The sequence below is a fragment of the Neoarius graeffei genome, chromosome 2 (assembly GCF_027579695.1).
Source record: "Neoarius graeffei isolate fNeoGra1 chromosome 2, fNeoGra1.pri, whole genome shotgun sequence".
NCBI lineage: Eukaryota > Metazoa > Chordata > Actinopteri > Siluriformes > Ariidae > Neoarius > Neoarius graeffei.
In genome coordinates, this window is record NC_083570.1 from 119,278,924 (window position 1) to 119,293,134 (window position 14,211).

The 14,211-nt window shown below is 42.7% G+C and overlaps 1 protein-coding gene across 3 annotated transcripts in view; it reads left to right on the top strand.

The window, feature by feature from the left end:
- Positions 1 to 14,211, top strand: part of LOC132882175 (tenascin) — a 90,905-nt gene that overhangs the window by 63,434 nt on the left and 13,260 nt on the right. For all 3 annotated transcript variants that reach the window (XM_060915454.1, XM_060915453.1, XM_060915456.1), the window contains 3 exons: positions 5,274 to 5,417; positions 6,995 to 7,114; positions 9,264 to 9,419. In XM_060915454.1, the coding sequence (XP_060771437.1) occupies positions 5,274 to 5,417; positions 6,995 to 7,114; positions 9,264 to 9,419 (420 nt within the window). The remainder of the gene's footprint in view (positions 1 to 5,273; positions 5,418 to 6,994; positions 7,115 to 9,263; positions 9,420 to 14,211) is intronic.

Here is a 14,211-nt window from a genome sequence, read left to right on the forward strand (position 1 = left end):
TTCCTCCGCCAGCTTGATGGCTCATTCCAGCGACGCCAGGCAATGACACTGGACCCATTCCGCCATTCCTTCCAGAAGTCCAGAGATAAACTGTTCCAGTGCCACCAGATCGATGATCTCGTCGGCGTCGCGGTCTTCCGCCCTCAGCCACCACTGGCAGGCATCCCGGAGTTGTTGGCTGAATGCAAATGGCCGGCCAACCTCCTCCAATGCCAGCGTCCAGAAGCGTTGGCAATGTTGTTCCAAGGAGCCGCCGACCCACTGCAGGATGGCTTTCCTCAGGTCAGCATACACCAGTCGGCTGTCAGCAGGGAGTTGCGCCTCACCAGTCAGGAGCAGGAGGAGGTGCGCTGCACGCTGCTCCAGTAGCCACCCCCACACCTCGGCTGCTTGCTCGAAGAGGGCAAGGAATGCTTCTGGATAGTCCTGTGGGCCCATCTTCGTGGGGGTGCTGACTGTGGTGGTCGATGCCCCTGCTGACGCATGCAGGTGCCGGAATGCCTGGTGACCTTCCTTCTGGGCCAGCATCAAGGCTTGGAAGTGTTGCTCTTGTTCCTTTCGGAGGGTGATCAGCACTTGATGCTGGTTCTGCTGGGCGGTAGCGAGGGCAAGGATGAGCTCTTCGAATGGGGAGGACTCCATGGGGTGGTTCCCTTCTGTGCTCCCGGGTTTTGGCACCACTGTAGTAATTCCGGATGTGGGTGGAGCACAGAAGCATGGCAGGCGAGAGTTGCTGGTCACACACAAACACTTTATTTTTCTTATTTCAGTTTTTCAGCATTCATTCATTCATTCATTCATTCACTCACTCACTCACTCACTCACTCACTCAACATGCACACATGTGTTGTGGTCGGGAGGGAGCCCCTTTTCTCTGCTCTCTCCCTCCTTTTATGCTCCATCCCTGTAACAAACACACACACATTAATTGACAGCAGGTGGAATGACTTAGCCACTTACCTTCCCCAACCCCGCCCTCCATTCACAGACTGCTGCTTGGCCACGCCCCCGCTGCCACAAATAGCTCTCCAGGCATGACGATCTTAGACCATTCATTCCAGCTGCCCCCAAGATTCAAGATTCATTGAAAGGACTTGATGTTACATATCCCTAGTATTTGCACCATTTGTAGGACGGGTGGGTGCCACACAGCTTTTACAGCGGGACACATCGTCAGTTGTGTACCTGAGCGTCACCGGGTGTTTCGGCCACTTAACACAATACACCCTCTGCTGAGGCAGGCCCACCACAGGTTGATCAGGCCTGGGTGTGTGTCCCGCTGCTAGCTGTTCCTAGCAGCCCAGATGGTATCGCCTCTCTTCAGCCATAACCAATGGCTTGTTCTCTCTGCAGTGTTGGCCAGTTCTTTGATGGCTTGTCTGTGCGCCTGACTCCAATCTCCCTAAGGAGCTTTGCTGTTGTGCTTGCCACAAAGCCCCTGCAGCCCACCTCCACTGGACGCACCCTTATCTTCCAACCTTTGTCCTCTGCCTCAGCTGCAAGGTCAGAATAACGCAGCAATATAGCCCATCTTCTTGATGTCTACCTTCATGTTTCAGTGCCAGGTGTTTTTTGGCTGACCTCTTTAACTTTTCCCTTGAGGGTTCCAGGTAAGGGCTTGTCTTGTGGTGCTGGAAGCAGGTTTTCCAAGGGTGTGGCCTAACCATTGCCAACATCTCTTTTTCTCCAGCTAGAGATCCATCCTCCCCCAGGGTCAGAGTATCTTTTGATGTTCTTGTTGACATTTCTGTAGCTCAAGGTTTTTTTATGGGAAGGGGGTACTAACCCCATGCCCAACCCTCCTTCTTTCTCATCTGGGCTTGAGACGGTATGCAGCAATCACATTAATCAAGTGAACCACACTTTGGGGGTCAAACATGTTCAGGTGTGATATGGATCACATAGTCTGAGTCCAAGCTACTGTAAGTGTTTCACTTTGGCATGGTTTGTATGGCTACATTGTCACTAGGGATTAGGTTGAGGTCAAAAGTCAAAGTCCTTCCTGTGTCAGGACCTGGTCTTCCCAGGCAATCTCCTGTCCCAGTACTAACCATTCATACATTGGGTGGTGCTGATCTCCGTTTCCATAGCCCTCAGCCTCTTGCCTATTATATAGCTAGGGTTACAATGGGGGGTCACTTCTCTGGTAACTGCATGAGTTTGACTCCCTACTCATACATGTATTGCAGTGTGCCTTGTCAGATGGCAGTAGGTAATATTTTCATAATGGTCTTTGGTATGACCCAATCACGAGTAGTACACACTAACACACTAACCATTAGGCCAACTTGTGATATAAGGTCAAGGTACTGACTGCTATATAAAATGATTTGGATTGCTTTAGATTGTTTCTGCTGCTGAAGATATGCGAGTTTACTTCCACTCACCTTCTACCATCACTGGCTACAGCTTACTTCTGTCCATAATAACTGAGGGCATGAAGATTTTCCTTGAGAAGTAACTCTATAGAAAGGATGTCTGTTAGGGTGCAGGCACTTCCTGGATGCAGACGCAGGGAAGAGCGGGTGCATCGTAAACTGGAAACCAAATCCAAGATGTAATCCGTGTAGCATAATCGGAGCAGGCTAAGGTCGGTCGATGTTCAAACAGAGTAATGGAGACTAAATGGGATCAAGGTCAGGAACAACAGCACAACAAGGTCAGAGTCACAAGAAACTGTCAACAAGAGGAAGGCTTGGTAAAGTCAGGTTGGAATACTGAGTGATACTTCACATCGTCTGTTTGTTTGTCTGGGTCTTCTATGGGAGTGTCATCATCTTCAGCTGTCCATCGCTAGCAGTGATGACTGATTCATTAGGATGCGCAGAAGTCTCCTTTCCTAATGAAGTGCCTTGCACAGTAAGGTAAGACAAACGATGCCGTGCCCCCATCATGTTGTCTCTCTGGACCTCCAGACCTGATGCCAAGTGATGCATGAAAGTCCCACAGACCTGACTGGTATGGAAGTTGCCCCGCAGTGACCACTGACTTGCTGAGGGATGCCATCCATTGGCCATTTGAGTGGCTTTTCCATATGTCATCTACTGGTGTGCCATTGACCCTGTTGGGTTCATCTGCCACATTGCACCAAAAAGTGCCGTGCTGCCAGCGCCTTATTGGTGATGTGCTATTTAACCCATAGCTGGAACCCAGGTAGGTGCTACCACTCCAGGTCAGAGTGGACCTGGGAGCAATGGGGATTAAGGGGTAATTCCACTTTCTCCAATATTCAAGTCTTCCCAGACCTGAGACTCACCACCGGTTGCAGTTTAAAGTCACACATAGGATTATATATAGGAGTGTAGGTGATTAGGAAACAGGAAACAGGTGTGTCAGTATTCTGGGGAGGAGGGGCACTGTGGCGCTTGGGTGTTGTAGTCCAGTGCAGTCATGTTTGGAGGCCACTCTGAACTTGCACTTTCTGCACTATTACTGACAATGTCCCTACCAGCAAAGAACAGGGCTGTATCGTCTGTATAGAGAACAACCTTGCAATGATGAATTGATTTTGAGAGATCATTGATAAACATGATAAAAAGAAGAGGTCCTAGGACTGAACCTTGAGGTACTCCAAGGGATAGTTCCATCAAATCTGAAGAGGTACCATTTATAGTGACTGACTGAGATCTGATTATCTTTCAATTAGATTTCAGTCAGTCACTCTAAATGGCATTTTTTTCAGATTTCATGTAAATAAGTATAAATTTCAGTTACTCTACAGGATTTCATGTAAATAATTGTCAGCTTTTGAAACCCTGTGCCTAGTAAAGTTTTATTATTATTATTATTATTATTATTATTATTATTATTATTATTGCTGTTGTTGTTGTCAGCTGTTTGTGGAGCCAGTCCACAACACCAGCACCAGTTGGTGCTGGTGTTAAAACCCCAGTGAATGGCTGTGCGAGTGCAACCTTCTTCAGGACTCATGCCTTTTTCACAACGCATTCCAGAACTTAATCCACAAGGTTTTCCATTGTGGCTCTCGGTGTAAAAACTCTGTTCCTGTACAGTGTTTCATTTAGCAACAAAGCAAATAAAATCATCGTAATCCACTTGTTTGGGTCATGAGAGGCAGTGAGGTTCTGTTTAAATGGGCTTCACGGAGTCTCTCTTGTTTCTGAAAAGCCATCCACAGCTGCTCAGACATAATCCTGGAAGTCTAATGGATCTCATCCCAGCATATGTTGGAGGGAGGGGTCAGAGGTTGCTGTGGATATTGGTAGAGTTGACCATTCAGTAGTGCTTGCTTGTATGCAAACTTGATTGTTGTGATCAGACACAAAGCCCATTCCATTTCACTCAGTGTATAACTCAGTTCTACACACATTAATGATGGCAGTTACCAGTGGCATGCACAGATAGACACGAGGTGGTGCTCAAGCACCTGCCCCTCTGCCCTCTGTCCAAAAAAGTGCCCTTTTGAATTTTTTTTTTTTACAGTTTACTGAGGCCAATGTCGACATGATCTTTTAGAAAAGCCGCGGCATTAAAAGCGTGTGTGAAAATAATGTCCCGATGTGTGCCCCCTCCGCACACACACCGGACCTCTGTCTCTCTTGCTCTGTCACGTGAAGAAGCGTGCAGTGCATTCAATGTGAGGTTGCAGCAGCATAGCGTCCTGGAAGCCACGGCCTTGTCGTAGCGCAGACAACACATCAGGCAGTCAGTCAGCTCTTCCCCTGCCCCACCAGCCAGGTAACACATGAATTGAGTGAAAATGTATTGTTTGCCCTCTAAGTCCAAGCTGTAATTATTTTGTCGCCCGTCACATACAGAAACAACTGCACATAAGTATTATATTTTTTGCTAGACCATTTTCAGATTTAGGAAAACAAAAATTTCTTTTTCTATTTTGTTCAACTAGAGATTCCTGGCAAAGTCAAAAAGGCTTGATGTAATAAATTAACATTATGTGGTTGTTTTACACCTTTAAAAACTAAAACGGGTCAGTGGCGACCCGAACACAAGAGGAGGGTTAAATCTCAGACTCTTATAATAAGGTGTTCCACATGCGCAAAAAAGTGCCCTTTTTTCCCCCCAGAGCACTTGCCCCCCAAAATGTCTGTGCACGCCACTGGCAGTTACAGTGGGTGTGGTCGCTTAGCTTGAGGCAAAAGCAATAGACTGATGTTCAGCAGCGGTACCTGAAGCTTGTTGCCATCTTGTGTACACACACACACACACACACACACACACACACACACACACACACACACACACACATATACTGGAATAAACATTCTATCTGTATGTGTTTGGTGTGATGACAGGAGAACCAATCTCAGTGACGGTGGACTCGTCAGTCTCCGCCATCCCTCTGACCAAACTCTCCCCCGGATCCAGTTACGAGGTCAGCGTTATCTCTGTGCTCGGATTGGACGAGAGTGACCCAATCAAGAACTTCGTGACCACACGTAAGTCTGAGTCCAAACATATGACACCAAATACACAACACATTAATTCCACACACACTTATGTCTTTCTATCTTTTCATTATTTTTGTTGTTATATCCATTTCCTTTTTTATTTTTATTTTTTTACATTTCCCTTTTGGTTGTTTTATATTTATTTTTGCTTGTGTTTTTTTTTTCTTCCTTGTTGTTCCTATATTATTTCTGATTCAATATATTGTATTTTTCTTCATTTTTATTTTTTCTTTGTCTTTTTTGCTTTTTCTTTCTTTCTTTCTTACATTATCTTTTTCTATTTTTATCTACATTTCTTATTTTGTTTTGTCCTTTCTAAATGTTCTTTCTTTCTTTCTTTCTTTCTTTCTTTCTTTCTTTCTTTCTTTCTTTCTTTCTTTCTTTCTTTCTTTCTTTCTGCTCCATTATTGTTTTATTCTTTTTCCTAAATTTATTTCTAATTTGCTTTTGTTATTTCTATTTTTTCATTCTTTTTTCTTTCTCTTATTTTGCTGTTTTGTCATTTTTCCTTATTTCTTCTTTATATTTGTTCATTTCTTCTTCTTTTCACCTCCATTATTCTTTTATTCTTTTCTCCTAAAATTATTATCTGAATTACTTTTATCCTTTATTTCTTTCTGATTCAGTCTAGTGTATTTTTATGTCTTTTACCTGTTTTCATTATTTCATTCTTTTTTTTTGTTAAATTTCTTTTTGAATTTCTTTTGTTTTATTTTTTTCTTCTTCCTTTTGCTTTCTCTCTTCTTCCATTAGTCGAGCTACATAATCTTTGATATTCAATTCTTTCTTTTTTTTTTCTGTCTTAAACTCACTGACTCTGACATTAGTGTATTTCCTGCTGGGGAACTGATTTTAATAATGATTCACCCAATTCAGGATTCAATTAGATTCATGATGTTGTGTTCATGAGTTAATTTTCCCACAATATTTTTGAATTTTATTGCCAGAATATGCAACATTTATTTTCCTATTTTTTTATCAACTTCAATATTCCTTTTGTTTAATTAAAAAATTGGTTTTCTTAATAACCAACAATAATTATTTATTACATTTATAAATGGTGTCTTAAAATATAATAGTCTATTGACTAAAATGTTCCTTTTCTTAAAAATTGAAGTTAATAACAAATAGGTCTTTTCTTAATACATGTTTATGAATATTTGCTCTTCCTCCATTTGCTTCTCTTTTCTTTGTCTTTCAGCAGTCCGTAAAAAGAGAGTTCCAATTTCTTGTTAAATCTATTTGTACAGAATCACACAACAGCTCTTTCATATTTTAGATCTGTTTTTATGTGTTTTCACAGCATTAGAGCTGTGTTACTTCTGTCTACTGTGAAGTAACATGTATTCTTACATATTATTGCGCCCTCTGCTGTCTAAACAACACAATTACAGCTCTGAAAAACAAAGGTTACACAGCCTGATAATAATCACCATTCATTTTTTATTTCATCGATTTGAATCATGATACATTTGTTTTGCAATTTATCATGATACAATATATCATTACGAGAAACTCTCCCAGGGTTAGTGACCTGACCTCACTTTCTTTCCTTTGTGTTTCAGTGCCTGACCCGCCCACCGACCTCAGGGCCATAAACATCACAGACACCAAGGCACTGATGCTATGGAGACCTGCCCTAGCAACCGTCGACCAGTACATCATCATGTACCACTCTGAGGAAGGTCAGCTCCCTTTCTGTCTGTCTCGCTATCGTTTCTCATTCTCTCTCCAAAGCAAAGATAACTTTTATTGTGATGACATGTATATCAAATCACAGTAACTCAACACTGATTATACAATTTAAGCTGATCAATCGAGGTTCTCTTTAATGTGTACATTAACAGAAACTCAGGAATGAAATGTAGGAAATGATTTTTTCAGTTGAACCATTTATGGATACATTTGTTCACATCCAGTGCAATAAACGAGGCCTTGTTTTGTGGACATGCCACAACATTAACTGTAACTATAAATGGATAAAAAGTACAATATATCGTTTGTTAATTAATAAAACATTGTAATCATGGGCAAATTGCTGTGGGTTCAGAGGAATAACACACTTTGGGGCATGCTGTTATAGGAAAATAAACCATCCAGGTTTGGATTACTTTCCTACACCATCATGTCCCAGAGTGTGTTATTCCTGCCAGAATTTACTGCAGATAAATAAACAGTAATTATTGAGAAATTATCAGAACTCTGTACTGCTGTAGCCTGTTCAGTAGCTGGCTAACGCCTGTTAGCTTATTGACTAGCTGGCAGTTAGCATATAAGGCCCTGTCCACACGGCAATGGATTCAGGTGAATCTGATAAAATTGTTTATCATTTCGGCCTGGCGTCCACACGGCACCGGCGTTTTGGGTGCCCCAAAACGAAATCTTTTGACAACGGGTTCCAGAGTGGAAAGATCTGGCAACGGCGCCGTTGCGAAGTCGTCTGGATGAGTAGAACGGATTTGTTTATGATGACGTCACAACCACATGACTGTGAGTGCTTCACGCCGGGCATAGACATATAAACATAGACGCTGCCTTCCGCGTAGAATCATACGTCATCCTCACCGCCATATTGGATGGGGCAAAGCGGAGAATAAAGGTGCCTCATTCATGTGCTGCGTTTAACTGTACCAACAGGTTTACCATCCAAACGAGATCACATGGGATTACCTTTCACAGGTGAGACTGGAAAAATACTTTTCATTGTATTTGGTCATTATAGCATAATTTTACGAACAGATTTTTCTGACTTTGTGGCTAATATGAAGTCTCGCGCATAATAGCCGCTCGGTGAAACCTGTCTCCAAACAATTTATAATTTATAAATAAATTTATAATTTATTTCATAGCCCACCCAACCAATTTCACCACCAGCTGTCAGATGGTGATGGCACACTCAAAAATAGAAGAGATTGGAAGCACGTCAGACTGTGAAGCAATCACATGGAGCAATCCCATTGTAATATGGTTTAATTGAATTTTTTTTCTATATAGCACTGTATATTGCAAAAATTGTTTTTGGAGACATGTTATAGCCTATCTGCACGACATTTAATGAAAGTGATGCGGAAACGGCACGGCTTCAGCAGCGTAAGCACAGCACATTATTCTACACGATCCCCGCTGAGCTCCAAAACATGCCTTGATGTGTAGATATCGTTAGTAGCCTACGATAGTAGCAGCAGAATAAAAAAAAAAAACAAGTTTCCGATAGCTTGATGAGGAAATTTAGGTCACACCTCCCACGGAATATTGACGGGTATTTTGCACACTATCTATAACCATCACATTAAAAGTTATATATGTTGTTTTGATGCCTGTTTGTTTCCCAAATATATACGTGTGTGTCTTAATGGGTGAATAAAAGGCATCGAGTTAAATATTATTGTAGAAAGGGGCCTTATGAAGTTCAGTCCATTTACTTGCATTGGTTTACGGGGAAGATTTGCCACATCAAATATGGCGGACACTCTGACGTATCCCAGCAACGGGCCACCAGCTCAATGCTATGTTTATATGTCTATGACGCCAGGTAGAAGAAGGGGTTTATGCGCATGTATCCTTACTTCTTCTATTGTTCTGGTGTCTCCGATGGGACCGTCTTACAGCGCATGTAGAGGTGTGGCATGTGTATTGCATCGTTTTCAGCAAGCGTTGCGTTGACGTATGTACCTGATATTTTACTGATCCGTTGCCCATGTGGACGCGATATTTTAAAAAAAAATCTCGTTGCCGTTGTCGTGTGGATGTAGCCTAAGAACGCAGATAGACGTGAAGACGTGATGTTGTGTGTGTCTCTGACTCTGAGCTGTGTTTTGTGTGTGTGTGTTTTAGCTCCTGGCTCAGAGCTGAGCATCAGAGTGTCAGGTAACGCAGTTGAACAGCAGCTTCAGGCTCTAAAGGCTTCCACCAAGTACATTGTCACCATCATCAGCCGGCTCGGAGAACAGAAAAGCTCCAGCACACACACCACCTTCACCACGGCCAGCGGTGAGCCAACGCTATCTGTAGTGTGTGTGTGTCAAAGTTGATGGCTAGCTTCCTGTTTAGACCCCTCCCCTTGTCTGCCATTGGTCCAAAATATCACATGGTTGATTGTGATCAATTAGGTCCAGTATTATTAGTGCACTTTATGTGACTGTGAAATGTCACAACCCTGCATTTGGGTCATTCTGTGCCAACTTACCTAGGGGTCCCCAGGTCACCCCCTCAGATTTTGCTGGAAAAATTCCTAAATATAGATCTATATGTTTCTACACTCTCTGCAAATTATTAGCTTTCAATTCCTCGTAGTTTCCGAAAAACAGGCCTTTGAAATTTGACCCCCAAAAAGCTAAATTTGCAAAACGTGCTTTCTTCCAACTTCAGGAGCTTATAATTTTAAAATGGATTAAACCTGGAAGCCAATATTGCAGATATTTACTAAATGGCATCCATATTTTTCAATTATGCCATCAGTTAGCCTCTGGGATGCTTATTTATCACTCTATAGGAAGCCAAAAATGGCTTTTCAGACAAAATGAGCTAAAATAGGGTGTAACTATAGGAGCCATTCTGGAAAAATGGATCAACTCAGACTTTTCTCCTCATAACACAGTAATTATTTGGTCATTATCTGTTCATAGGTACATTTTGTCCAGGATAACCCTGTTAGGTGATGAATTACAAAAGTTTTAACATAAGCCCATCTCTCTGAGGGCCCAAAAATAGCCCATTTTTGCCCCCCCAGTTTGGCCATGTGGCTAGGGATTCAGGATCTTCATTTTTTTTTCTAAATATTGTCTCTTATAGGATGTATCTACTGACCAAATTATTTTAACGAACACCCATGGCTTCATATTTAAATCAATTTTTATGTACACAAACTTTTTTTTATGATTATTCCATTTTTCTCATATTTATCAGCTTATTGAGGTTTTTCACCCACGTGACCAAGTCATGTGATGCATCGTTAGGCTGCCATTTTGGACGACACGGCTCGAATCAGTTTGAATGCGAGGAAGGCGACAAACGAAAAACATAAAAGAAAAAGGAGCGAGATGCAGAAAACACCTTCACTATCCAGCGACGTAGGGCATTTACAGGGCGAGCAGAGGGAGGGGTATTTGCAAAAATTGAGGTTAGCAGGCTTAGAGAACGACGTTTACCTGCTTCCACCAGGATTGTTCACTGACGTACGGAAGTACACGAAGCCCTCGTCTTTACCTGACTTCGGCCCACATGATCTGTATACCTATGTCGTTAAAAACCCATCGCCATACACAGGTATTGATCTGAAAGCATATAAGAGTTTGGATGCCTACAAATATTTTGCGTCAGGCTGGGTAACATGCCTACATCAGCGGGTCGTCCCTGGAGCCGGTGGTCACCATCTTATTACAGCTAAGGTTTGTTCACATTTTCATTTACTTTCGGGCCTCAGGATAAACAAAATGTTATTAAACATCATTGAAATAACTTCTTAGTCTGTTGAGACATGGCCCGTTATAAATTTGCTGTTACCAGGCAATGACCAAGAACTGTATTATTAGGGTCGGTGTCTGTGTTGTAGCAGTGTACTAGCAGCTAGCTGTTAGCACTAGCTAATGTCAACAACATAGTAGCTAGTATGTTACTGTAGCAATGTTTACGTTCAGTCATTTGGATGACTGTTAAAACCTTTCAGTCTCAAGTTTTTCCTTTACTGTATTTACTAGTTTACTGTAATTATGATCCGGCAGCTATTTACACCGGATCCAGTGTAAATAGCTGCCGGAGCGCGCTCCGGCTTGCTCTCCCTCAAATTAAGCAACGCGCTCCGGCTTGCACTCCGGGAGCAAGCCGGAGCACGCTGCTTAATTTGAGGGTGAGAAAGTCGGAGCGCGCTCTGGAACCTCGGCCGGAGCACTCTGGGAGCAAGCCGGAGCGTGCTGCTTAATTTGAGGGGGAGCAAGCCGGAGTGCGCTCCGGAACCTCGGCCGGAGCACTCCGGGAGCAAGCCGGAGCGCGCTGCTTAATTTGAGGGGGAGAAAGCCGGAGCGCGCTCTGGAACCTCGGCCGGAGCACTCCGGGAGCAAGCCGGAGTGCGCTCCGGAACCTCGGCCAGAGCACTCCGGGAGCAAGCTGGAGCGCGCTGCTTAATTTGAGGGGGAGCAAGCCGGAGTGCGCTCCGGCAGCTATTTACACTGGATCTGTTGTAAATAGCTGCCGGATCATAATTACAGTAAACTAGTAAATACAGTAAAGGAAAAACTTGAGTCTGAAAGGTTTTAACAGTCATCCAAATGACTGAACGTAAACATTGCTACAGTAACATACTAGCTACTATGTTGTTGACATTAGTTAACTTGATCTTCAAAATGGCGGACACCAGGGCGTCACGTGACCCTGTGACGTCAGGTGAAAAACCTCAATAGGCCTGAAATGGAACTATCCTGGACAGAGGTACTACAGAGTTTTATAAGCTGCCATAAAACAGTTTAGATTTTTGTATCAGAATACCTCTAGAAAATGTTTGAGTAGCATCTCATTTCTTTACTACATACAGATACAAATCAAATCAAATCAAGTTTATTTGTACAGCGCTTTTAACAATAAACATTGTCGCAAAGCAGCTTTACAGAATTTGAACGACTTAAAACATGAGCTAATTTTATCCCTAATCTATCCCCAATGAGCAAGCCTGTGGCGATGGTGGCAAGGAAAAACTCCCTCAGACGACATGAGGAAGAAACCTCGAGAGGAACCAGACTCAAAAGGGAACCCATCCTCATTTGGGCAACAACAGACAGCCTGACTATAATATTAACAGTTTTAACAGATATAACCCTCAACTGTCCCCATGGGGCCGTCCTCCACAGGAGTGGGGCGATAAAACTCCAACCAGACACAGGGCACCAGGATGGACCAAGCAGGTCCGAGGGGCAGAAGAGGCCAGCATCCCAATCCCAGGATCAACATGCAACCCAAATACACACATGTACACTCTATATAATATGCATGTATACAAAGACAAAGAGTCATTTTTACCACTTTTAGAAAACTCCTTAATGCCATTTTCATCTGTCCTGACTCTAATATCTAGTACTAAAAGGTGCATAATGTTACATCTTAGAAAACAGATCTTGAACATGCTTAAAGTCACGCTGTGACAGTTGATACTGACGTCCTCCAGATTTTATGTCGGGGGCCTCAACCACACAAAGAATGTCCAGACAGACAGGCTGACTCTGCTGTCCCTAGACTGTCACTCCATCTGGTGGTGTATGCCATAACTAACATGACTTCAGTAAACTGTTAAAGTACTGTTGGACAGGTTTTTAAATAAAACTCCAAACATGTATGGATCATGATTGAAACAATATATTTATGAATAGCAAAAGTACCTAACATTATTACCAGTACTTTATGAGTAGAATAATCAATATTGTCACATAACCTCACTTAAGCTAGCTGCACACTACGCTGATCCATGCGGTACCAAACCGACCCATTTCAGAGCCGACTCCCGACAGGGCACGCACATATCCCCGACTAACTCACGACTGTTGACGAGTGCAGTCGCGATTGAAGCGACACCAAACGAGATTATGCGAACTAAGCATCATAACAAACATTCCGCTAAATATCACGTGACAACTTAATAGCTTTGTGATTGGCTATTGGATATAGTTACTGTTAAATCCAACACTTGAAGATGCTACAGGCTGAATTACAAATGACACAACACGGAATATGTAGCGCACTATCTAGGCTGCATGAGCTATTATTTTCAACCTTAAATAGTGCACTTATATAGGGGAGTTAAAGCGATTTGGAATTCAGCCACACAACTTGAGCAGAGTGGCTTTCCAGCCCACTGTGTCTATGGATAAAGCTTCAGTCTATGGAATTACAGTAAATACCTGCATTAGGTGCTACCAACACGTATTTCTCGCGCTAGAAATTGTGTTTAATGATGTCACGTGTTATATGCGAAAGATATGATTGGCTATTGCTAGCGACTCTCGCCGATCAGTCTGGCTCCCGATTAGTTTTTCGAATCGGCTGTGAGATGAGTCGGTACCATTGAAAACTAGTCTTTAAGCCTGACTCGCGACTTCAGTTGGCTCGGTACGCTGAAAATCGGCATAGTGTGCGGCTAGCTTTAAGGACCTCTTCATAAATAATTACCAGTTTGGGCCAAATTACCATTTTCAGTTTCCCATAGATAGAAAACTAAGCATTCTTCAGGCATTCTCATTCCAGAATATGAAAATGTGTATGCCAGTTTATAGATCTGTGCAGTATCCCTTTCCTATCAGTGGCGGCGGCTGGTTTTTAAAACAGGGGAATCCCATTTTACGTATTCATCGTAAAACCTGTAGGCTGGATATCAAAGCATAGAAAGGTGTGCCCCATTAGCACAGTGAACTAGACAACCCTACCTAGTGGCAGAAAGTATTTTTGCTTGTACATTTCATGTTATAGTCTGGCTTGCCAGGCTAGTGCCTCATATCCTTAATCAAAAATATCAAACATCCAAAAATCACTGGCTATTCAACGAAGAGCCTTGAACATCATACCCTGATATGCAACACAGAGTCTTTAACACAACACCCAGCTGTGCAACACATCCTTGAACATCTTCTGCAACACAGTCTGGAAATTCATAACCAGGTAGGCTATGCAACACACAGAACTTTGAATATTATACCCAGGTATAACCTATAACACAGAGCCCACCATTCTCTTAACATTACTGAACAATATACACACTTCAGATTCATGAACATGAACACTATTTATACACAAATTCTGCCCT